Source organism: Cydia strobilella, chromosome 17 (genome assembly GCF_947568885.1).
Source record: "Cydia strobilella chromosome 17, ilCydStro3.1, whole genome shotgun sequence".
NCBI lineage: Eukaryota > Metazoa > Arthropoda > Insecta > Lepidoptera > Tortricidae > Cydia > Cydia strobilella.
This window is the reverse complement of record NC_086057.1, coordinates 996532-1024056: the sequence shown is the minus strand read 5'-3', so window position 1 is coordinate 1024056 and position 27525 is coordinate 996532. Positions and strand designations below refer to the sequence as shown.

General features: G+C 36.7%; 2 protein-coding genes and 1 long non-coding RNA gene across 3 annotated transcripts in view; 1 reads left to right on the top strand and 2 right to left on the bottom strand.

The window, feature by feature from the left end:
- The window catches only part of LOC134748840 (uncharacterized), a 707412-nt gene that overhangs the window by 14425 nt on the left and 665462 nt on the right, over nucleotides 1-27525 (bottom strand). The gene's annotated exons all lie outside the window — the stretch shown is intronic.
- LOC134748972 (uncharacterized) lies at nucleotides 6470-8688 on the top strand. Its single transcript, XM_063683840.1, has 4 exons — nucleotides 6470-6580; nucleotides 6824-7041; nucleotides 7315-7425; nucleotides 8474-8688. The coding sequence occupies exons 1-4, from the start codon at nucleotides 6485-6487 to the stop codon at nucleotides 8679-8681; spliced, it is 633 nt and encodes a 210-aa protein (XP_063539910.1). The 5' UTR covers nucleotides 6470-6484; the 3' UTR covers nucleotides 8682-8688.
- The window catches only part of LOC134748837 (acetylcholine receptor subunit alpha-like 1), a 423890-nt gene continuing 413765 nt past the window's right edge, over nucleotides 17401-27525 (bottom strand). The window contains exons 5-8 of the mRNA XM_063683647.1: nucleotides 26343-26523; nucleotides 23718-24302; nucleotides 21426-21701; nucleotides 17401-20830 (exon numbers count right to left, since the gene is read on the bottom strand). Of these exons, the coding sequence (XP_063539717.1) occupies nucleotides 20618-20830; nucleotides 21426-21701; nucleotides 23718-24302; nucleotides 26343-26523 (1255 nt within the window). The 3' untranslated portion in view covers nucleotides 17401-20617. The remainder of the gene's footprint in view (nucleotides 20831-21425; nucleotides 21702-23717; nucleotides 24303-26342; nucleotides 26524-27525) is intronic.

Sequence of the window (27525 nt, the reverse complement as noted above, 5' to 3'; positions counted from 1 at the left end):
GTAGTGATTAATCATAATTAAATACGATCACTTACATTTTTTATTTTATGAAATAGGAGGCAAACGAGCAGACGGATCACCTGATGGTAAGCGATTACCACCGCCCATGGACACCCGCAACACCAGAGGGGTTGTAAGTGCGTTGCCGGCCTTTAAGATGGGAATACGCTCTTTTCTTGAAGGTTTGAAGGTCATATATCCGGAAATACAGCAGGCGACAGTTCATTCCACAGTTTAGCTGTGCGAGGCAGGAAGTTTACTTTAATAAGTAGTTACATTTAAACAGTGTTTTTCAATAAAAAAGACGTCAAGACTGTTCACCTTTATTCTAATGCTAAAAAAGATGAAAGCGGATATAACAACGACGCGCCAAAAGTATCGGCCACCCTCGAATATTTTTCCATATACTCGTAGCGATGTACCTCTGCCGTTTGCGTTCAAAAATATCTGCCATAGTCTATTTCTTCTACATATAAAAACATCATTTTTTTAGGCTATTAGAGACTTAATATTGTCTTCGGTTACCGTAACAGTTACTCATGAAATAAAACTAAGAAACTTAAGAAATATCCAAACTTTAATAGGGAAGATGGCTTTTCTCTACCACCAGCTTGGGATCCTGTAGTCTATCTGATAAAGGAGCAAGCGAGACATAGACTGTGAGACCTTAGTGTTGGATGATGCTGGACATTCTGATGGTTTGAAAAGATGTGTCCCGCCGAGTTTGTTGCCGGTCCCATATTGGGATACCCTCCTACAATTTAGGAGGGAATTAAATCTTCTCGGGTCCGTGGTGTAGGGTTGGAGCCGGCGTAGTTTTTATCGCGTATATATATATATATATATCTTTACTTGAAAACAATTGTAGTGTATAACTAGCCTTATGAACCGATTTTGCATGTACAACCAGCCTTAAAGTTTGTAGTCTATGATTGTTCATTATTTTAGTATGTGGGTATTTTTGCACTTTGTAATTTTTCCTCAGTCACCCGTTGACCACGAACGCTGTAAAGAGTTCGAAACGTCGGGATGTATTATAAATTTAATATACGCGATATAATCCGTTTTCATAGTTTTATTTCTATTAGAGACTTCTAAATATTTTTGACATATATTGCGATGCTGAGTGTACCACAGAATAAATAATAGTACTAGGTACAGAAGATTCACTCTCTAACCAAACGCGTCTATTACGACAGATATGACCGCTAGGTGGCGCAAGCGCGAACAGGCGTCCATTCCGTAGCGGTGCGCGGCAACTACTATGGCTAGACACCAAAATTGGTGTGAGACGCGTGTACTTTGCAGCGACGCGGCGACATCGCGGAGTGAGCCACGCCTGACTATACGCACATTAACATGTCGGATTGAGACGCGTGACCGCAATTTCCAAACGAAGTTTAAAGGCATCAACAAATCACTGGATTGAGTTGCATAATCCTCGGATCAGTTTCAACCGGAAATTTGGATGTCAACTGTCAAGTGTCCGAAATTCGGTGATATGCTTCACAAATTGCGGTTCACAAATTAAAAAGCAACTGGTGTATTGTGTGTCGTGTGTCGTGAACTTAATCGAGTTTTAAGCGATAATACGGACAATAGTTTAGTAGCAGTACTACCTAAGACTCATATTTATCTTCTCTAATTATTTTTACGCCTAAGACGGTAATCTGTTAAACAAAAGCCATTGTTCCTATGGTGTGAGCGGTCGGCCATTGTGAGCCATTGAGTCTGAGTGCGTGCTACGGCGCGTGCCATTGTCAGACACAATGGCCGAGCGCTCACTCAAAAGGAACAATGGCGTTTGTTTAACAGATTACCGACTTAGGCGTAAAAATCATTTGAGAAGATGCAGACTATATTCTTGTACAAAATTCCACGGAGCCCACGGTTTCACAACGTAGTACCGAAGAGAATTTAGTAGACATAGAGTGCTCACTCCATACATCAGTTTTGTTACCAAAAAGACTATTATTTTCGTAGTGGACATCTAGAGTCAAGTAGCGGAATTATCAGTACTGCTATTCGACACTAGATGTCACTTGCGTCGCGACTGACGAAAGGTGTATTGCTCAACAATTTACAACTAATATTATATGCAGAAGGAGTTGAAAATAGAGTTCCGGTTAATGCGGTTATAATATTAGCTGAAAATCATTGAGCATTAGACTTTCCGTTCGTCGCGACATCTATTGACTAGTAGCGGTACTCATTATTCTGCTACTTCACGCTAGATGTCGACTACGAAAATAATATTCTTTTTGGTAACAAAATTGCACTCTATGTCTACTTAATTCTCTTTGGTAGTATCGAACGTTGTATTTAATTAATTTTTAATTTTCATTTCATTAATATGAACACACTCTTCTGTCTGCTACAACTTCTGCGTAGAATGATTAAGATTAATAAAAACTATCCTTCGCCCTATCTCATCAAGATTCAAGACTCAAACTATAAGAATAAGAATAAGAATATATTTATTTAAAAGAAAAAACCTTAATAATATTCGACAATATCCAGTGGCCCCACACTAGGCAATGCCTGTCACGTGGTAGCCGGGTTCGCATTAAACAACCAAAGGTTAAGTAAAAAACTAGGTGACATTAATAGAAGTAATAATTAAAGAAATTAAGTAATTTAAAGAAAGAAAATTAAAGAAAAACTTTGTCTCTGTGTGTGTGTGTGTGTACTATCTCCATACTTTCTCATTTATAATATTAGTAGAGGTATTAGGGGTTTTATGTAGTCGCTACCTGCAATATTTGCAAATTGTAGAGATAGAGAGACCGCTCTCTCTACAATTCTCTATTTTTTGACCTATACTAGTTTCGCAACTAGTATAGACCAAAAAAATATTACCAGATAAAATTTCGACATTAGCTAAAAATTGCTAAAACATACCAAAAATGCACTTAATGTCTCATGTTCGACAGGTTTGTAACTGCGAAAAGTGACTTACAGTTTCAATTTTAAAATCCACCATCACGAGCCGTAGTTAAAGTGACTTTAATGCGGGCGACGCTCTTAGCGTAGGCAGTTGCTGAGAAAAACGCCACTAGAGTGACGAGCGAGGGCCGGCAGGCAGTATGACAGATTTTAAACTTTTACCCTCCTAAGTCCTGCAGTACCAAATTTTGTACATAATAAAAGTCACCCTTCCGTCCCCGCATTAAGGCGGTTCCCTGAGCCGGAAGGCGAAAAATCTCCTTATATGATCATGTTTTTCTAAGAGGCGTTGATATTCGTGGACGTGGAATAAATATATGTAGTTCTTGACTATATTATCTTTAACAACATAGCTTCCGATACACGAATTATGACACTACGCTCGATACAATTAATTCCCAAAGTAACCTCTAACTCGGACTTTTAATCCTACTTTACTCGGTTATTTATTATGTGATACTAATAAACAAAAAAAGAAGAAAAAACAATCTTAACTTATATAGTAATTTCATAGCTTTCTAATTTCTATATTGTAAGGTAACGTTTTTAAAATAAATAAAAATCGACAAAATTCGATCAAAATTGACACTTGGCGCGTATGATCTTTCCCGTTCTTTCTTGCGAAATGTGACAGTGACAGCGGCAAACCGATGGAACGGCCTTAAGTAAATTACAATAGTAATAAACACCGATAGTACATATTTCGGTACAAAATGTTTAGATGCCCCCGCTTTCTAAATGCTCGCGCGGAGTATTCTGACAATCCATAGAGTTGTAAATAGTCTGTTCAGGACTGACAGCAAATATTTATTGTGCAAAAAAATTTACAAGAGGCCTCTAGGACTATGACGTTTAAAAAAAGCTAGGACTTAGCAGGTTACTAAGCTTAGAATAAATTTAAAAGTGGAAAAAATAGTGCCTTGGGTGAGACTTGAACTCACGGCCTCTGGATCGATACTCCAGCGCTCTGCCAACTGAGCCACCAAGACCTCATCCATAGTCAGCAAATCTTCCCACTATATGGGTCTAGCGGACCCTAGCGACATCTACCGTAAGAGCGTTACACTTCTTAAACGGCCACCGTAATAGCATCGATCGCAGACGTTTCTGCTTGTTAAAAATTAATTTAGGAGGTTACTAACTGTTTTAACAATTTAATTTGATTAGAGACACTAAGAGCGCTTAGATTCAAATAAAACATTACTGCCATTTTGCTAGATTCTCTTAAATGTTGCAGTGCAATTTTTGTTCAAATGATTTTACGAATTTTAAATAATTTCTGGGTCCCTTTGTTTGACATAATATTGTTATGATTGCCAGATTACCATTACACATAATTCTGAAACCGATAACTTTTCAGGATTTTTGTAAGGTTATCCTATGGAGAGTTTAGGTTAGGTTAGGTTTGTTTTATGGCAATCCCCAAAAGTTACGCGTTTCTGAGAAAAACCAAAATATGACTAACGAAAATGCGGACGAACAATTTACTTGGGCATTATTACTCTTTCTTAATAAAATTATCAAGTAATTACAAAGTAATAGGTAATAAGAAACCTTAAGCCACTCCCACAACACTCATAAAACATTTATGTGTCAGTGGGCAAAACAGGCTTATAACTAGCATCCTTTTTATAAAGTAATCTCCTTGACGTCCATGTCCGCCTGGTCCATTTTTAAAAAGGCTTTCGAGGGTTTTCCGGGCCGAGACGGCTAATTATGTCGGAAGATCGAAGCCCTTTGATATTTATGAAGCTTTTACTATTCTAATTTTATTAAAACAACAAACAACAATTTAAATTCTTGTAACAATTTATTTGGGCTATAAATACGATTCTGTGAGGAACGCATTAAAGATATAGTTTGTCAAAGGACTGTCTCATTTCAAACATAGACAGAGAGAATCTATCTATCTTACACTAGTACTAGTACCCAAAAGAAAAAGATGAGTATAGTTTTTTTGTTCCCATTTACTGACAAGATTCGTTTGACCAACTATAGATATAGGACACAAATTATGGTTTCAGTATTAATATGAATAAATATTATAGTTAGAACAATTTTACACAAATTGATTTATTATTAGTCCCACAGTAAGCTCAATAAGGCTTGTGTTGTGGGTACTAGACGATGAATTAAAGTTTGTCAAAAGGCTGTCTCATTTCAAACATAGACAGAGAGAACATACTATCTTAGTACTAGCACACAAAAGAAAGGGATGAGTATAATTTTCCTGATTGTTACTAACTGACAAATTGGTTTGACCAACTATACCTATATATAATATATAATTCCTCCAAAAACAAAACGATAGGTGAGTTATAAATTATTTTCTTTTAACTGATGCATGTTCTTGCAGCCCATTATTCAGTTTAACAGCACTAATAGTTGCAAAAAACTTCCCTATATCCAATGGATAAATTGTGGGTTAAGATAGATTCTTCGGTAAAAGTGACAAATGAGTATCATAACTGCAAAACAATTTGTTCCCGCTGACGGACCTGCCGACGCATTAGATGGGAACATTGGGGACGAGATGTGAGGCCCATTTGTCCCTTTTATACGTATACGCATTTTCCTTCCAAAGTCAGTTACTACCTTTGGAAGGGAGATAAACATTATTCTTATCCAAAAATGCTGATCTTGTCCAAATATGGTGAGATATTGAAGGATCATCAAACGATAGCATTTTATTGTCGTTTTTGTTTTTAAATAACACAATAAAAGAAGCTTACTCTTTGGTGATACTAAACTACACTTATGTTTACTCAATACTTAAATACTCAATACAATAAATGCCCTTACCGGGATTCGAACCCAGAATCATCGGCTTCACAGGCAGGGTTTAATTAAATTAATTACATTCCTATTAAGTTAGCCTGTAAGTAAGCTATTATGCCTTTTTGTCTGGATTCAGTTCTTATTCTCTTTCTTTATTCAAATATTTAATTCATCTTGATTAGAAGCCGGCAATCTATTAAAAAGAAGAGAAAACAACTCATTTGAAAAATTTCAAAGTTTTAACTAAATGTATTTGATCAGTCAAATACTGTAGGTCTAAAGTCATCATAATCAGCTACAGACATTTTTGAATGATTAAGCTAATTGAAAAATCCAAACAAACACACAATTATAATATTACCAGTTTTCCTTAATCTAGATCAATTTGCAACACCAACTGACCTCAACAAGACCTACTCCAAATTCCAGCTCATAGCGGGACACTGTTAACAAGACTTTATTGTGAGAATAACTTTCCGTTACTTCACACGATATACTCTGTAGGATAGTTGACAGTGTATCATGGTCACTGGTAAATATAACTTCAACACTGGCTGAAAATAAAAACACAAAATTTATAAAAAGTACATTTGAATTTCGAACATGAATTTAAATCTTGGTTTGGTTTTCTTTGTGTGTGGTTTAATGGAATTATAATTTCAACACTGGCTGAAAATAAAAACACAAAATTTATAAAAAGTCAATTTGAATTTCGAAAATGAATTTAAACCTTGGTTTGGTTTTCTTTGTGTGCGGTTTAATGGAATTGGGCAGGGCTGGAGTCAGCGATTCTGCTTCGAGAGTACTGTCTAGAAAACGGCGGTATGTTACGTTCCCTGAAGGCTCCAGTTTCTCGGTAAGTGCACATTGTGGGACTAGCATCTTGACAAGGCGGGCAATCAGCAAAGTTCTTTACAAAATTTTGAGAAATTGGATTGTAGTCGCTGGATGTCGCCAGCAACATTCTGAGATTTGTTTCGTTTGTGTATAATAATAAATATATTTTATATTCCAAGATGTATTGAAAATTATTGTGCATAAGAGCCATGGTGTTCACTTATCACTGTGTGGCAAACAACCTTCTTGTTAACAATTCCAGTGCGCCGGTTGCATGACAGTCGGTATGATCGGCCAACCGGCCCCGTCCTCAGCTCCAGGAACCTTCAACTTCGGGCTCAACTGGGGTATCGCCTACGAGCTGCCCAATGCCACAGAGACCCTGGCGGCATATCACAAGAAGTACAGGCTGGGCAAGCCGATGGCGCAGAGGAGGAGCAGGAGAGACTTGTATGAGAAGCTGGAAGCTATTCTCGATAAGTAAGTACGTGGCAATGTACGTGTAATGTATACGGGGAAATCCTGAAGAAAAGCCAGGTCAAGAGCACTCTAAACCGGCGAGCGTGTATGAGGAATATTATGAAAGTGTAGGAAGCGAAAGAGGTATGTCAGGATAGTAGCAAGTGGAAATCCGTGGTCTCTGCCTGCCCCTCCGGGAAATATGCGTGATTATATGTATGAATGTGGCAATGTACAATAACTCTCAAGAAATGTTTAGTTCTTTTAAATTAAGTTTTGTATTGTCTGTTTCAGTATGGGGTACAGTGGCCGGCAATGTATCTTGAAAACCCTGTGTGAGACTACGCAACGTATTGTGCCGCATGGTCAGAACATGGTGGAAGAGATGTTCAGGACTCTTTTTACGTAAGTACAGTTTCAGGATTCTTCTTCTTCCTCGCGTTATCCCGGCATTTTTGCCACGGGAACCTGGGGTACGCTTTGACAAATAATCCCAAGAATTGCCGTAGGGACTAGTTTTTACGAAAGCGACTGCCATCTGACCTTCCAACCCAGACGGGAAACTAGGCCTTATTGGGATTAGTCCGGTTTCCTCACGATGTTTTCCTTCACCGAAAAGTAACTGGTAAATATCTAATGATATTTCGTACATAAGTTCCGAAAAACTCATTGGTAGGAGCCGGGGTTTTAACCCACGACCTTCGGATTTAAATTCGCACGCTCTTACCGTTAGGCCACCAGCGCTTAAGTACAGTTTCAGGATGTTTTATTAATTGCACGGTATGGGCCAATATTTGTTTTATCGTCGATTTTGTTTTTCGTCAGTTTTCATAACAAAATTGGTGGATAGGTAATGGTAATAGGTAGAGCGTAATTTCATCCTTCTCTTTAAATCTTTCACTGTATTATGAAGATGGAAGGTATTTTCAGAACTCAAAGGAGAATTATTTTCTTTTGTCCGTAATTGGATTTCGTAATTATTCCAATTAGAAACAAGAGCTCTTCAAACCAGCCCTAAGTATTTGAAAATATTTGAAATCGTCAACAAAATTAAAATTGACTTACTTAGCATTTGCGATTCTATTCATAATGACTGTGTCCATGCGTTTTCCAGCTTGCTGTACCTAGTAGCATAGCGTGAAGTCATATTTCTAGTAAAGTATTTTTACCTCCGTAATTGTGCAAACCAAGGTGTGACAACTACAAGCGCGCGCGAATTCCGTGCACGGCTGAGGAATGTTAGGAATGCTGGGCGTCATGACAGAGTAGTGTCATTTTGTACGTACGGGCGCGGCGCACACCCTCCCACTTCCTCGACCTCCGAATGCACGGAATTGGCGCGCGGACAGTTTAACAATGTATTTCCAGATGAATTGTTTAAAACGATATAGGCTTAAGGTGGTTAACGAAATCTGGGACTTCCTTGCACATAACATTACAATTTTTTCCACAGATTACCAATGTCAAAGGTCTTATCCGAAGAGCCAATCGAGCACGCCATCTATGACTCGGCACACCGCCTGGGTGTTCTTCTGGAGAGCTGCGACATGTACACATGTCCTCTCTCGCTGGTAGACTTGGCCCAGGGCTATTATAGTACACCGCCGTCCAATCTTAACTCGGCGAGTCCGTGGGCCGCGTTCAACAGTAACTTTGGTTAAACGGGATTTATAATTATATAACGTCCACTACGGTTTTTAACATGGATCCTATATCTGGTGGTGGTCTATTTATAATGGTGGTTCTCTAAAGTATAATAGTACATTATGATACAAGTGTGCTAAGTTGGTCATTACACACGAGGCGATATTGTGCGCGCGAGCTTAAGCGAGCGCGCAATAAGAAAGCCGATGTGTGTAATGACCAATGCACACGCGTTTCATACGACGTTTTTCAACACACTTGCGAGAAAAAAAAAGATACTCATATTAATCAAATTTTAATAGTTAAAACAGTTAGTATTGTCTGTTGCATCTGTCATACTGCCGGCCGGCCCTCACTCGCCCCGGCCGCGGGGCCCGCCAGTCCGACCAATTAAAGAAGGCTCCCTTTCCATGCATATTATTAGCAATCAGTTACCTTCTTAACTCAGTCGGATAATATAATGAAAAAGCACGAGTGGAATAATAGACTGAAAGAGCACGCGTGTTTAATATCTAGGATTATGAGACAAAAATTGGTGGAATAAAAACGTCGTTTTGAGCAAGTGTGTTGAAAAATAATTTATTGTAGGCATATATTAAAGGAGCAACGACACTATGTTAGTTTCCTTTAATTTTATTGATTCTTAAGTCACAAAAAAAAAGAATAAAGAAATCTTTCTAAGAGATACTTTATACGAAGCCATATATGGCGGATATGATATTCAACTCTATTGATAGCTAATATTGTCTTCGGTTACCGCGATAGTTACTCATGAAATAAAACTATGAAAACGGATTATATCGCGTATATTGAATTTATAATACATCCCGACGTTTCGAACTCTTTACAGCGTTCGTGGTCAACGGGTGACCCGTAGTCACCAGTTTTATTTTTATTGATAGCTGTTAAAGTTCAAATTTCAACAAATATTTTTTATTACATGCAGTAGCGGGTTAATTTCGGATTATCTCAAAATTATTAATGAGTGAATAAATTGGGTGAAAGAGTTTGACAACTCTAAAACAATTTATCAAAAATTTGGTCAAAAGATATCAAGCTGTAGAAACTTTCTCAAATGGGTCTAAAATTAAAACACGTTAGTTTATTATTAACGCATAACATTTAATATTTATAGTTCATATTTATAATACATTTCAATATTAGCAAGACAAGAAGTCATGAGTGTATTCATAATATTATGTGGTAGTGCTTGATTTAATTAATTTAACATTACAAAATGGGACTTACATTACAATACACTAAGTTATGTATATTATTTTCGCGTTTCTTACATTAACTTTGCAATTATCTAAAGCTTACAATAGCTTAATTATATTTTATTATACAATTTCATAGAGTTCATTAAATTATTGAGCTATTATGACTTAGATATCTAAAATACGATTTTATAGCATAGTGCATAAACGTTTCCCCCGAAATGGCCTCCAGTTTAAGCTAAGAGTGAGTATCCTTAGAGCGAGAGATGTGCGAGGTAGTGAAACGGTGCGAGGATGCATTCCCATTGGTGCATACGTTTTTATCGGCGCTCTTGTTTTTTTTCTTGCATCGCTCCGCTCCCTAGCTCAACTTTTTTATGAATGCTCACCCTATGGACCATTCGGAGGCAAGACATTAATGTATTTTTAATTACAGTACCTTAATATTAAATAAAAATTAAGGAATTCACTTTCGTACTATCTATTACTATATTTGTATCATTATTATGGTGTTCGTTTGCATATGCCATTTTCACTGGATGGTGTGTATGGAGGATTAAAATGAGACATTTTAATTTAGAAAAAAAAATGTTAAAAATAATATATTATTAATAGACAAATCAAAATCTCGGTATTAACAATTTGCGTAAAATAGTTAACAGCTTACCTGCGTAAAGAAAGTAGGTATATTGTTGGTGAAATTGTCACCAGGTTTCGTCCAATATAATATTATGTATAAAAGGATTTTACAGTTACGTATACTATTTGAATAAATCATACGATAAATATATAAGTTATAAATACACCTAGCCTCAAAGTACGTAGGTATATAAATAGATAAAGGGTAAATAATTTCAGTTTTTTCTCAACAAAATCCTCCAGAACAAACTCCGTTACTTCTGACTAGAAAGGTGAAAAATAACATAGAATTGAACATAAACATTTATAGTATATTACTAGAGTAGAGGACATTAATTATTTTAACATTAATAATATCAGATGTTAGAAACATACGTTGAACCCTATCTACAATATGCCGTTTCGACAATAACCAAATTTTCAATTTTATTAATTAATTTTTAATATGCAAATTTCAACTTAATTACCAAAATAAGCTAAGATTGCTTTAAGTAACAGTTAAATTGCGCAATGTCTTCATACAAGTTTGCCGTAAATATAATATATCCTAACAACGAATATTTTACAAATCATTCACTCTTCAACAAGGCCATATAAATATTAAATATATAAAGTATATCGTTATCAGATATATCGGAGCGGGCGAGGTACTTAAAAATACGAAAACGAACTCTAACGCCTTGGTAATAGAATCGTGTACAGATATTTGTGAGCACCTTGGCCGCTCCGATATATCTGATGGCGACTGTACATTCGACAAAATTACACATCCATGATAGCTTCTCGAAGACTTTTAGAATTCTTACCAAGTAGTGTCATTATATTTCATAACTATTCTCAGGCAGTGTTATTCGTATGATATTATTGTAACACTAACACCTTTTACATAGAATACATAGATATTAGTATTTAAACCGCATCCAATGAAATATGTATGAAAACACCGCGCGAAGATAAAACTCCAAATCTCAACTCATTTGCCGAATGATTTTTACCTAGAATCAATTTAGCAGAAGCAGAACTTAGTTTCAGACTATTTAAATAAGGCACACATAAATTTATAAACAACGATATAATCAACCTAAATAAATTAAACGTAGACTAATTTTGAAACCATTCGCTTAAAAGCTAGTGACAAATATTTGAGACAAGACAGGCCCGAAAAAAGTATGATGAAAAACATCTTAGTCTCAAACAACTGGTAAAGGGTAAATATGCAAACTTTGGATGCACTTCCTTAAGGTTTGGTTGTAAATGTTGTAATTATTATCAATAATAACAAGTTTATTGTAAGGACTGCCGTTTAAAAAGGTTGCACAAAAACCCTACTGATTTTTGGTAATAATCATTAATAAAAATTTATAACCATAAAATAACATGATTGTTGCGAGGATCGGTTGCGGGTCCTTTTCAACATGTTAAACATCGAGAGGCTTATTTTAATTCTAGTAACAGGTTATGGAATTGATCTAGATTTGTTATAGATATGATCTGTCAGTGTCAAAAGTAACGTTTCTGGTTGAATAATCATATCCATAACAAATCCAGATCAAATTCATAACTTGTTATTACAAGTACGATGAGCCGAAAAATCTGTCTTATTTTGTGGCCTAGATAATTTACAGTTTCGTTACAATTTTTTACACACAACACATAGGTAAGGTTAATATGAATGATTAAAAAATTAAGTATAATATTATAATAGCAGGAAATCATAGAAATAGTGAAGAAAACAATGCACGTTTTGAAGGGTACACTTTAGTCAACAGTTTCATTATGTCTGTATTTACATCTAACCGTGTTGGAAGCTCAACGCAAATTTCGTGTGTTTACTACTTATTAGTAAGTACATATATTATGTATATAACTATGTATATCGTATGAGTAAGCTATAAAGATATTCAAATTGTAACTCTCATGAGTCATATTAACACTAATAATTTTACGATTTTACAAACGCATTTTTAGTCACTAAGCGTGACACGTTTCATAGAGATTATTAGTTATTTTTATTATGTTGATATTTTTTCTTCATTATTCGATACAACTTGGTAAGTAGATATATAGAGTTCCATTTTATATTTCGTAACTCAATTTCATATTTATTCCGCCCAGATTGAGGAGCTCGACTAACTTATCAAATTGTATCAAAATCTGATTTAAAAAAAAACTACAACGAAATAAAAATCAGCCCAGTGACACCAATGCAAAGAGTCTTATTTTATTGAGTGTTTGAAAATAGAGATGTCGCGCGTAGGTAGTATCTACAAATACGTCTGTAAAACTTTAAAATTATTTTCGTATAAAGATATTACTTGAATGTAATGTGTTTAGACTGTTTTGTAGGGTACCTAGACCGCAAACTCAAGTGAATGTGTTGTTTCTACTTCTCAATCTCATATTCGTATAACGATATTGTGTTGATTTGACTTGCTTTCTATGTACGATGTCCTTTGTAAGACTAATTGACATAATTGCTTTTGATGAACTGAAAATTTAAAGCTCATTGTTTGTATATTACTTGAAAGTTTCTGTTATTTTTAAACCTAAGTGTTTTTATAGAATTGGGCATTTTTTTCTGTAGTGATGCACTGGACTTTTTTTTTGGATTTATACATTTAATGTTATTTGTGCCCAAAATAATGAGCTGATTCCATGCTCCTAGGAAAGAAACAATGTCCCAAAATTTTCATACATTTTACGTACTCGGCCGTGCAAAGTGTTTGAAAAATGGTAACGGAACGGAATAAAACTTGGGACGCTTTTCCTCCTAGTAGGAACAAAGGAACTCGTGATTCTGAGTAGGAAAAAACATTAAATTTACCTATTTTGGAAAAAAAGTCCAGTGCATCACTACAGAAAAAAATGCCCGTATACCAATATTAATACTATAAATGGAAACAAAAGTAACTATGATTTTTGTTTTTATTTATGCTGTTGACTTTTTAGATTGACATTTCATTTGAATTTGCGATTTATATGAATGCGAGTACGTAGAAAGAGAAAATGGAAATGAAGTAAGTTTCGTGAGCCGTATAGATTAATATGCAAACATCACGTATAAAAATCATTTCTAATAAGTTATCTGAGTTAGTATCCTACATCATCGCCTCTCTGAAATTTAAGTAGATACTAAAACAAAATTACTTACAAGAGCGCTGGTGGCCTAGCGGTAAGAGCGTACGACTTGCAATCCGGAGGTCGCGGGTTCAAACCCCGGTTCGTACCGATGAGTTTTTCGGAACTTATGTACGAAATATCATTTGATATTTACCAGTCGCTTTTCGGTGAAGGAAAACATCGTGAGGAAACCGGACTAATCCCGACAAGGCCTAGTTTCCCCTCTGGGTTGGACGGTCAGATGGCAGTCGCTTTCGTAAAAACTAGTGCCTACGCCATTTCTTGGGATTAGTTGCCCAGCGGACCCCAGGCTACCATGGAGCCGTGGCAAAATGCCGGAACAACGCGAGGAAGATGACTAAAACAAAATTACTTGTGGCACTCAATAAAAGTTTCTAAATTCTAACGCATTCGTGTGATACAAAGGATACCAACTCAGGATACCAAGTGATCAATTGAATCAAGTAAAAAGCAGTCAAAATTCGTATCACGTTTCTAGTTGAGTGTACTTACTTTAGACTCATTGCTTAGAATATTATTTATACTTTTTTCTCTAAAAAAATCATCGTGGCTTTTTTTTAAGTTTTCGTGACACGTCTCTATTTTTACTTCTAATTTTAGTTTAAGTACTTACGTTCGCAGTGTCAAAGTAGGTAATTATTTTAGAATTTTGTCCACACTAATACTATGATTAGAATTGATAACATACGTAAATGATTGCATACATAATTTAATGACTTTCAAATCAGGTAACGCAAAACCACCCAAATATTGTCCAATACTGCAGCTTTCACGAGTTGAATAGCCTCTAGCCCATAGATCAAAAATTGACAAGGCAAATGCAATTTTAATTTGTCAAATTAAAGATTCAAAATACAATGGAATGGAGAGCCTTTCTATAGGCCTCTGGGCGGTTAAAGGATAGGTACGTTAACTACCTAAGCATGAATATATTGAATATTATTGCTATTTTTGGTTTTGTCCGGATTTGTGAAAATATTTTATATCAAAACTGGGACATTCTTACGGCCTGTTTCGAACTTTAAGATACGTCAAAAGTTTGCTAAAGATACGACATGGATCGGTTATGTCAGTGTTAAAAGTGACTTTTTCAAATTCATCAATCAAAATTGGGACATTCTTACGGCCTGTTTCGAACTTTAAGATACGTCAAAAATTTGCTAAAGATACGACATGGATCGGTTATGTCAGTGTTAAAAGTGAAGTTTTTTCAAACAAAAGCCACTTTTGAGACTGACATATCCGATCCATATCGTATCTTTAGCAAATTTTTGACGTATCTTAAAGTTCGTATTAGGCCGAAATACATAAGTATTAGTATTAGTAGTGTGACCGCCAGTTGTTACTTCTGTATTCATGTATTATGTGTCTTTGTGTAAATGTTTTTTGAGGTTGTGCAATAAAGAGGATTTCTATTGTACATAATTATTATAAATATTCACACCTGAACGAAGATATTCGAATTACATTTAGACCATAGTTAGGACTTAGGAGCTTTTGCACTATAGTTGGGTGGTTTCACCTTAGGTAATATGTATATTTACGAAAACTGTGAATGAGAAAATAATCAACAAAAACTATGATACTCTATGAAAAAACGACGGATTAGTGCTTAATGGTTATGAACAAGAATAAACATTAAGATCAGGTGGGGTAAGAGAAACACAGGGGCAAGGGAGACACCTATCCTTTAACCTCCCAGAGGCCTATAAAAAGGCTTTCCATTCCATTGTATTTTGAATCTTTATTTTGTCAAATTAAAACTGCATTTGCCTTATCAAGTTTTGATCTGTGGGCGGCTAGAGGTTATATGGAATCTTCATACTGTTTCTCTTACCCTAAGCAAAATAAAGTAAACATCACTTACCCAACTTGACCTTACTAAATTTTTATTTTTGTCCCTTTCTAACAAACACAGATGTCAAAATGACAGACAGGGACAAATGATTATCTTATTAAACTTGACGGGCGTTTAATACGAATAACGCCAATAGAGTTATAGGTTTTGTTAATACAAATGATCCGTCGTTTTCCCTTAGAGCCTTAAATTCATCTTACGTCACTTTGGAAGACGTCTGATTACACATGCAATACTTCTAACTTACATAGTTTAAGTATTTCAATATTGTATGTAGTTATGAATGCAAGGAAAGTAATCAAAAGTGCGTGAAAGCAAGATTAATCTGGATAGCGATACCGAAGGAAATACTATATGAAACTATCGAGATCTCGCTGACTAATTATAAAGCGTTACGGATCCGAATCAATGTCCATTAGAAATAAAGATTTAAATTTAGAAACGCTTAACGAAATTAACTTTTAATTTTATTGCTGTTTTGTGATGTGCTTGTCATTATATTAAATTTCTACACTACTAGCACTAATGCCTGAAAGTAACGTAGAAAAATAAGTTGTTAATATAATTATTTTAATTTCTATGTTGATCATTTATATGTACACGTCAACATTTCGGTTAAGTTGATCCTTAATATTACTGACAGCCATGTGATAGCTGACTATGAGTTTGCCGCTCGTCCCCGGTGGAGATAAATTTGCCATTTTAAATTATATACATACTAAAATGAACACAATTATAATGTTAATTAATAGTAAACGACTAAAATTTGACTTTACCAAAAACACGGTTGTATTATAATATTATGAGGAGAAACGAATTTAATTATATAGATGAACAAAGATATTCGATATAGATATTTTAATTATAATATTTGTAGAAATTATTATAGATACATAATTTAATTGGGTAAGCTTTGGTGAAAAATATTTGTATATATACTAGTGTTTCAAGAAAAAAGAAAAGAGATTGTGTACGGTAATAGAATAAGAAAACAAGTCTGATGTACCTATATGTAAATAAGTGGGTAGGTTAAAATATACAAGTAAAAAAAAAAATGTATATAGAAATCCGTACAAAAACACTAAGAAAGACAAATTTATCTACCACCGCGTCCCGAGCCGACTCATTCGTCGACTAACCCTAAAACACTGAGAAGCTAATTTAAACACCACTTATACACTTACCCGATCTTAATCTGTTTATTGTTAAATTTATTACCTATCTACCGTCAGACAACTACGAGTATCACCCGCTCCGCAGACAACCGTCTGGTAACGTAAACTTGAACAAGCACAACGATAATCAACCGCTACAGTCCATTGCGGAGAATATACAAACTTTTTGAATAATATACTTACTCACTTACCGCTGTGGCGCGACGACCCGAAGTGGATCTTGGTCTCCGACACCAAAGACCGCCATGCTACTCTATCCAAAGCCGTGTGTGAATAATATACACACTTTTTTAATAATACACAAACTTTTTGAAAAAATATACACAATTTTTGGATTCAAAAAACATTAAATGTAATTCAATTTGATTACAAATTAATTGATTTCATTTTCATTTCACTGCACTTTACTAAACTCCTAAATCGTCATCTTAAAGGAAAATTAACTTGTTATTTATATTATTTAATAACCGATTAATAATTTTCACACATGTCAGTTTAATAAAGTTTGTGTCAGAAAGTGATTTCTGTGATTTTTTTAAATTAAAATAGCAGGTCTAAAAGTTTAAGGGACCCGGGTATTTCCTTAAACTACGTCCAAAAGAGAAGTATGGGCACTGTGAATGTCATCTCGCTTTCTGTGGTAGGGCACACAAAGCAAGATGTGGTAGGCCCAACCTTACAGAAAACCGCAGCCAAATAGCACTACACCCTATTCATAGTGTTGTATTCCTGCTGATGAGTAAGGTTGCCAGAGCTCAACGAGGGTGCGGAGTGTTAGGGTTGGCAACGCGCATGTAACTCCTCTGGGTTAATATAAAAAAGTGTTTAACAATAAATAAAAAATCCGGAACCTAATAACTAATCACATTGTAGTATTCTTTTTGCAAAAGACTGTAGCAGCTTTTAAATAGGGTAAAGTATAACACAACTACTAGGTCTTAGAGACAACAACTACAACCGAGGTACGAATCACAGGGAAGGCTGCTCACACAACCTCGACGAAACACAACTCATAGTCTTAAAAGTCCGGGAGTTACCCGTGGAGTTGCCCAGGGTACCCGGGGGTCGGAGCGAACGTGGGCAATACAATTACAAGGAGACATCTAATTACATAACACGCATTCAAAATATAAGGGTTACTTATCGTTGTATAGGCTCAGCTCATTCAGTTTAGACTTTATGTGGTCCAGCAGCAGCATGGTTGCATTTATATCGCATGTCATTATGGCTGTCACTTTCGCTTCGCACTTACTTGTTAAAACGTGACATGCATGGTGATAAAAATGCGAACGTGTTACCGCCGCAGGTTTTTAACATTTTAATAACACGAAACAATAAGTGTTGTTTATTTAAGTATAACTAAAAGCATACATGTTGAAACTAGATGGAACTGTACGCGAGTGTTTTTGTGGAAACTGGATCATCAATTGATAATAATTGCCCAACATATTATGCTTTTAGTCATTATTACAGTAGAGCCTCGCTAATCCGGTGATCCTTGTAATCCGGACGGTCTAGACGCGGGCGCACTGACTTTGATAGTTACGAAATTTTGAATATTCTTCTCCGACTCAGTGCCTTCGCAATAAGAAAATTCACGGATTTTTTTTATTGTTAGTTTATTTCCATATTTACTGAATATCTATTCATTTATTTGCTATTTTAAATATTTTCTAAAGCATAAAACATGCAGAGGATAATTCGGCTGGTATTCTTCTCGTCCGGGTTAGAGAGGTCTTACTGTAGATTGGTTATTAAAATGCCTTGACCACATTTAAAGCCATTTTTTGCGTCGTCACTGCATTTATCTAATGACCAGATTCGGACAACACACTATTTACACCATCAAATGTATCGTCCAATGTACAAACACGCGACACTTTAGCCTACGGTGTTTAGAAAATCTAACTAGGTTTTACTTATTTGCAGTCATATAAAAATAACAACAGACCATCCTTTTCTAGCAATTATCTACAATAAAAGTTTAGATGATCACGGAACAGTGGGAAGCCTGTGGTCTTAACTAATTATTCATTATTGATAAATAGTAATTAATAATACTAAATTGGTGTGTTTCGGTGCGTGCAATAGCACATTCCTACTTTCAATAAACCGACAGGTGAGTTGTGTCTTATAAGAAAATTATTTTATTAGTTATTTTATTAGTAGACGAACAATTCCGTTTGAGAATTCCTTCGTGAAACCAGTTTGCTTGCCTCCGTGTACCGCCTGTAACGTGTACACGCGGGCAGTACACGCGTTCGTGTCTTAGTCTAGCCACAGCGTTCACCCACACGAACTGCTATACATACTCAATAACACTTACAAATATGAAGACGAATCACAAAAACAATTTGAATAATTTTACTATAACCATCCCTGTTTTCCTAACTGCTCGCTGTGGTTTCCTTTATATCAATAACTCTGAGTTATCTAAGTATTTTATCTAAAATCCTTATTACTTTGACATATTAAATACGCGGCTCGAAATTTTTTATTTTATTATAGACTGCTACTATAACCCTACACAATGGGTCGAAGTGAGGTAAAACGCTTATTACGCGCAAGAGTGTTCCAATAGACGTATAACTACTAAAGTAACTAGGGATGCGCCGAAAAGACGCATCAAAGTAACTCAAACAAACACCTAACTAGTCTAATACAAAGGAACAGTAAAGGCTACATACAGACTAATGTCACAAACCTCAACAATGACTATTATCTAATAGTGTTAGGTAAAGTGCCGATAAGTGTACAAGATATTACTATCGGTGAAGATCGTGAGACAAATCAAGGGAAGAAAATTGTGTACTAAGTTTACCCTGTACTCTATGATTATTAGAAACGCGGACCAAGTACGAAAGCACGAGCAAACTATAGGTTCAGTCGTTTGAAGGGCAAGCATATGTTTCGTACATATTAAACTAATGTATCCAAGCAAACCCTCACGCGAACGGACCGGCAGAAATGAACGTCAGTTTGGCATATCCTCAAACATTGGCGATGGTGTTTGGCACTCTGTTTAAAAAATCTAATCAAATAAGTTATCGAACTATCTAAGAATATCGATTTTTATAAAAATGTAATTTACAATTGGCAGTCAATTGTGTTTAAATATCTATTTAAATAATATCACCGTCCACTATGCTAGGTTGGCAGCAACGCGCACCGATGACGGCCGCGGCGCGGCTCGGCTCCCTAACCCCTAACGTATCTACAACCTTACCCTAACAGATTCAATACATTCGTCATTTTATCGATATTGTCCTTATGATTGTTACGCGAGTAGGTACGTAGTTTATCAAATACATTATGTATAATTCAATTTATTACACAATCATTACATATACATGTGTCTACATGTCCGGTTCTCATGGAGGACGTTTGCATGAAAATTTAAAATTAAATACTCCAAACGCTAATCGACTTTGCGTAGTCCGTACAATACTTAAACATACGAAATTGAGCTCCACTTATACGAAGTGAACCTTAGAGTAAGTAATAAGAGCGTCGTTTACGTCCTGATAACCAAACGAATCTATCGCGAGAACTTAATATAAAACCCTTAATATATCTGTACAATGTTTGTGCGCTCGTATCAAATAATCCCTGGAAAAGAAACCTTCCGATGAAAACATACAAAAATTACACATCCGCTCCAGTATATACGACCAATACAGCGATTCTAATATAAAAATAGTTGTGGCGGACTAACCACGGCGCGCGCCGTGCGTCCGACGGACACAGTCTCCTAGTTCATATAAAAAGACGGTTTCCACTGCGTACGTCGCACCACACTCACTGAGCACAGAGTCCTCGCCTCACATTCGCCAGGAGCTTCACTGCGATCATCCGTGCCACCACATCACGATTAGCTCCCAAAACGTCTTCGGCGGCGAGTGGCCGAAGACGTACGACGAATTTCAGAGACCCGGGTCCATTTCGGAGCCCATCCTTAGGAGCTCGAGTTTCTTCTTGGCGATCTTGGAGTAGAGGATGTCGATGGGTTTGGAGTTGTCGTAGAAGGTGGGGGCGCGAAAGATGATAAGCGCGGTGCCGAGCACGCACGCTATCGTGAAGGCGAACAGGAAGATCCTGTCAAGCACCATCGCCACGTACTTCCAGTCATCCTCCACCTGGACAAAATCACCAGTTTATAATCTATCTACAGTTGAAATAATAAAAATAAGTGCTCATAAAAATAAGTTTGGAAGCCTAGCGAAAAACCATGTGGTGACTGTGTTATTGTTCATTTTTAGGGTTCCGTACCCAAAGGAAAAACGGGATCCTATTATTAAGTCTGTCTGTCTGTCACCAGGCTGTATCTCATGAACCGTGATAGATAGACAGTTGAAATTTTCACAGATGACGTATTTCTGTTGCCGCTATAACAACAAATACTAAAAAGTACGGAACCCTCGATGGGCGGAGGGTCACTTCATGGTCACTTCCTAATTAAATAAGGTAGGGGTAGCAACACTACGTATTTACGAGAAGCTGGCTTAAAATTATATCCCTACGTTTGATATATTATGCTATCATTTGAATTACAGGACGTTTGGAAATGGAAAGGACATTTATTGAATTTAATTTATTGGCCATTAGTATATCAAAATGTAAGACCACCATGCTGGCACAACTATAATAATTAGGTACATATTTAAGTAATGGCACCGTTGAGGATATAAGCTATTAACTATGAAACCTTGAAAAACATAAAGTCGTACATACACTCTCAAACTTATCCTTATTCTTGACATGTTGCGCAATAAACCTGGAACCTTCTATAGTCTTTTCCATCTCTCTCACGTAGTGTTTATCTAGAGAGGGACTATCGGCGTCCAGATCCAGGCGGCAGGGCGAGCCAGGGGGAGGGGAGAAGAGCTCGTCGTCCCCGCCGGGGGGCGGAGGGGGCGACGGCGGCAGTCCCGGCAGCTCGTATTCCTCGCAACCCCACTCTTTGAACTTGCCGTCTAGGTCGTCGCCACCAAATACGTCGGTGAGGACCTGAAATGTATAGATTATGAGAATTCTTTCAAGAGCTTATCTTTTAAGGAGTTACACACGGCTCGTTATTTATTTTGTACAATTCCCTTACTACGCCTGCGAAAGAGCATGTTATGCTATTTCTATGTAACGGATGATGAAACTCAAGCGGACCGTTGAATTCTTCTTTCAAATGTTGAATTCACGTCTTTATAAAGCGGGCACCAAAAACCTTCATTATATGCATGGGAAGGATAAGATATTCACACAGTAGCAGTTATCACGAGGTTATGAGATTAAAATAATATAAATATGTTGTAAAAACAGAGAGTAATTAAAGAGCTATCACATAAAATGTAGTCGTGGGTGAAAGAAGCTGCCAAAGGTTAGAGAAACATTGATGCAAACTTCGTTTTACGGGAAACACAATTTAGCATTATGGAATAAAAAGTTCTAAATGGAAAAGTCGCTTTGAAACTAACGGGGTAGCATGTTTTGTGAATGTTCTTTTGAATTGCCAGTTCGGAGTAGAGTATTTGAATTGCAGTAAATCTTTTGGTATATTATGCAGTATTACTTCTGGATTCATGCGTTCCGCGCGCAATTGTTTCGGGTAAAAGAAGGGTGCGATACGTGACAGCTCTGAAATTGAGTGTTGGAAGTCTCATAAGTCTCGTTTGATATATACGCGTCAATTTGCTGGCTCGTTACACTGAAACGCCGAGAGATTAAGTCGTCGGAGGTTCCGCGGGCGCATGAGTGTATCGACGGCTTAAGCCCGCACACAATTAGGCTGAAGTGGGTTCGGTTTCGGCCTTGCTGGCTTGTATATCTCACGATCCGTCCCGAACCACCAGGGGGACATAAATAACAGGGGTTGCGCGCGCTCGTTAAGCCCGTCGGCGTTGAGTAATAAAAGAAAATCGAAATGGAATGAAATTGGGCTGGAAGCGATACACACAGAACACAATGGATTTAGAATATTGTTGAACCAGCATTTCCAGAAGTTCCGTGGCTGAGGACAATTAAAATGGTTATTGTCGAGGGTGGCTTCGACTCAGCGTAATAGCGTTCTGTTTGTATTGAAACTGTTCCGATGGAAAATGTTTTGAATGAAGGAAACTTGAAGAGAAAAAGCGTCGTGTTGTTTTTACGTTTTGAAAAGATTTCCTCTGAAGAACTTCATTTGTGAGAGCTATTTGTTTACAAATTTAATTAAACGGCGCTATGTTGAGTTCTGGAGCGAGGTAAACATCTCTTTTATGCGTGATGATTAATGTTTTTGAAACGTTGTTTATGCGACCGCTTCAATGGAGTCGTGAAATGATATTGGCGGGAGGATTTGTGGCAGCCGAGTTTGGGATACTTGTTGACTTTGGCTAAGCCATGCCGAGCCCGATACATGTTGACTTATACTCCTCGAAATACTTCCAAGAGCAATAAAAATTCAGAACAACTGTGTTTGCTCGAAATTTTTGTTCATGTTACCTTTAAAGGATTTGCCACACTGGATGCGTTCTGCGGGCAGCGGTCAGGTCAAAGTTGCTGTCAATGTTGTCCGCTGAACGCATCCAGTGTGGCAAATCCTTAAATGTGTAGAAAGTCAAAATATAACAAAATAGAATTAAGATTCTTATACAGCGTGTATGTTTGATATGACTTCAAAATATATTCTAAAAGTAGTTAGCGCCCTGAATATTAAATCCTTTGAACACCGCGACTACTGTGTTCGGCGCGCCATTGTACAGCTTGTTGGAATGTAGGAAGGCTGATATTGAGCTGCGTCCGCGAGCATCAGTTGATTTCTTTGGCGGTGAAAGGGTTAACTGCCATATAATCTCACTAAAATATGAACACTTTTCTTCTCTCTCGTAAGATAATTCAGCACGCAATGTATCACTACTTTGTTTTTATTCAAAACTTACACGATAGGACTTGTGTACAATTGTACATAAATTGCCACTTGATTTGGACGTGTTAGGTATATCTTAATCGTCTCGGGCTCGGCACGTTGTGACGGGATATCATAATTCTTACCTCAGTCGGCTTATCGTTATCGTCGTCTTCTGGCTTCTCCGGCCTTTGTATGCATAATATTTTTGGTAAAAAATCTATAAAGACCTTCCGGACCCAAGGTGCCATATGATGGGTGACCGGGGACCTAAAGTTAACGTTCAGCACCACGATAGTGACCACTACTGATAATGTGACTAACATCATAGTGAACAATAAATATTTTCCTAAAAGTGGGACAGTGAGTGAGGTGGGGGGGATAATTTCTGCTAGCAGTAAGAAGAACACGGTCAAGGAGAGAAGGATAGATATGCAGAGTGAGATCTTTTCTCCGGAGTCCGAAGGTAGATAGAAGACCAGGACTGAGAGGAACGAGATCCCAACGCATGGGATGATGAGATTGACCGTGTAGAAGAGGGTTTTTCTTCTTAGGGTTAGGTTGAATATGATGTCGGGGTAAGGCTCCTCGCAGCAGGAGTAGAACTTCTCGTTTCTGGTGGCCGGCACTCGCATGATGTCCCACTCCACGGATATATAGTATTCTGACAGGTCGATGCCCATTCCTATCGCGTCGGAGTCTGGCGTTTGCTTCAGATGCCTCAAATCCACCTGGAAGAGAATAAACGATATGTAAATAATGTGTTTACAATTATGCATACTTTTACAAGACAAAGGGTGTAGATAATTACTATATAAAAAGTATACAAACAGTTATAGGTACTCATATGTTATGTCTATTTTAAGTACTCACTCCGATTTATTAATTAATTAAAACGTATCTCTCTTTTTTTATTGTTGATTTTTTTTAAATACAAAAAAATCATCTTTCTAAATACATGATGGCCGGCCATACAATTTTCACAACAGTGCTTCGCATTCACACCATCCCAAACAGAAAGAGCGCAGAAACCGAGCGCTCACGGTCATTGGCTATTATCAGCCATTATCTTAAAAGATTTTACTGAGAGGCGCTAATTTTCTTCCAGACATTTTATTGCCTCCAAAGTGTAACAGAGATCAGAGATTTCATTCCAAACGCGAACAGAGCAAAGGTAAAACTAAGGACCAGTTAAACCAGTATTAGTTCTCTCAAATTCTTATGGATAGCCAGGTGTCATTACATTGGTTTGTTACAAAATTTAACTCGCTAGCGCTTGTGACACTAATGGGAACAGAGGCCCAGATATGCGCTGATAAGATCGGAACAAAATCTCTAACACACGAAGGCGCGAATGTGAGCCTGAGTCTTATTTATGAGCTAGTCGGAACCTCAGATTTATTGGCTTTCCCTCCCGATAGATGGCCGTCTTCGGCCTAGCGCTGTAAACTCCATTGGAAACTTTTTATTACTTCCTCTCTCATCGAGAGGCATATCTCATTGTCCGTATTATTTATTGCCCGATAAATATAACACTTGACAGAGTATTGGTCGTACTTTATGAGGCTCAATCTTGTTTTGGTACGAGTTTATTATGAACTTTTACAGTATAGAGCTTTGGCGGTTTTATAAAACTTTTAAATGACTCTGTCAAGTTTTGTGAGATAGCTCACGGGATATTTTTTATTGTTTGTAACTTTCATTCATGTACTGTTTCAAACTTTTGCGACCGACACTTGGAAAAGTCTAATCTTTGTTATGATTTCGATTTTATACATACCGTAAACTTCATCTACAGTGCCTACCTATACAATGCCTGTATAAGAATCATAAATACTAGGTCGAATTTGAAAAAGCAGGTCTGCTAGTAAAAAGAAACGTACCTACTGTACGTCAATCAACCAGAAGGCATTGTAAAACACAAGCGGATTCCACACGGAGGCAAACAGGCAGACGAATCGCCCAATGGTTAGAAATAACCGTAGCCTATGGACACCTCCACCTTTAGGATGGTAGACTAAATAAATAGCCCAGCGGGCTTAGCACGGTAGCATTTTTATCGCCTGTCACCATGCCTGTCACGTTCTAACAGGCATAGTGACAGGTGATAAAAATGCAACCATGCTGACACGGCTGGACAGTGATAAGCGGCATACACTAGGGTGGGACGCTTTTGTATGGGGTATTTTTTTTTTCTAATAGTGATAAAAAGTTACCCACACTTAAAGGTTCAAAATTCAAGTAAAAAAATTGTAAGGCTTTTGTGTCTACCCGCGCAACGACTAAAATTTCGAAAATTTCAGAATTTCCCTAATATCTGAGATAACACTTTTTTTTTTCCACAAAAAGGTGTATAATTCTATAAAATGCAACGTACATGTTATAAAAAGTATATTTATTCAAAAACACATAGGATACGTGCTTGTGAAATTACCTTACAAAACGGTAATAAAGCGTTAAAATCCATATTGGCTCACAGTATTACTATTTTAGATTGCTATTTAAAACTGATTTTGACACCTATTTTCGAAACTACGTTTTTGGAGATTTTCGAAAATTGTTAACGCAATACGCGGGTAGAAGACCTCTTCAAAAAAAATCTGGTGTTTGTTTTTGTCAGCATCACCAATCCCGCACTATTAGAAATCGTTAATAAATATTTTTATTTTTCGACCCACCCTAGCATACAAAAAGAGCGACCTATGCGCAGCACTGGACAACAGGAGGCTAAAATGATAATGACGATGATAAAGCTGGGGGTTCGCTCTTACCGTATAACCATCGTAGCTCCAACTGCCGAACTTCATGAAGCAAGTCTGCTCGTCAAAGGGGAAGTACTCCACGTCGATCTCGCAGAAGGACTTGTAGATGGCCGGCGGCTTCCATATCACTTTGCCGTCGTAGTGTAGGATGGCTTTCGTCATTATCGTCACTTCGTAGTTACCGTCCGCGCTGTGGGCAAAAATGAAACGATTAAAAGTTGATTCGATGGATCATGTTATCAAGAGTAGTACAATGAAAACAACTGACGCAGTGATATTATAAAAGGCGGAATAGTTAAGGTAGCGTCCGGATTCAGAATACACAAGCATTATCATAGTTCGTTTTTTTTTGCATTAGAAAAAAAAATAAACAATCTTGACGTGCCTTTTTACCATATACCATTATTATTTTGCTTTTATAACTAAAATAAACTAATATTGTCTTCGGTTACCGCGATAGTTACTCATGAAATAAAACTATGAAAACGGATTATATCGCGTATATTGAATTTATAATACATCCCGACGTTTCGAACTCTTTACAGCGTTCGTGGTCAACGGGTGACTGAGGAAAAATTACAAAATGCAAAAATACCCACATACTAAAATAATGAACAATCATAGACTACAAACTTTAAGGCTGGTTGTACATGCAAAATCGGTTCATAAGGCTAGTTATACACTATAATTATTTTTCAAGTAAAGATATATATATATACGCGATAAAAAAATGTATTATAAATTCAATATACGCGATATAATCCGTTTTCATAGTTTTATTTCATAAAATAAACTAAATTTTTATAATCGTATTTCAATAATTATCAATAAAAAGACATGTCAAGATTGTTCACCTTTTTTTTAATGCTAAAAATAACAAAGTCAAAGTCAAAACAACAAGCACTTTTAAATTGTCAAGTTTTCCTCAACCTTACGTTTTACTTTAAGCGACAACATGTGGAAGAACGGTGTTCTCTTAACCCAAGTATTTTTTATAATACTTAAAAAGAGGCACCAGATGAGAATTTGTAATTTCATTAAGATACTAAATAAATCATTTTCATTTTTTCATTTTCAATCTAAAACGAAGTATACAGAGCAGTATTGCAGCGCAAAATTGCCTGCTGCCGACTGTACTGCACTGTTGCAGTAATGCTGGTGATGTAGTCTGAATCCGAACAGTACATTTAGA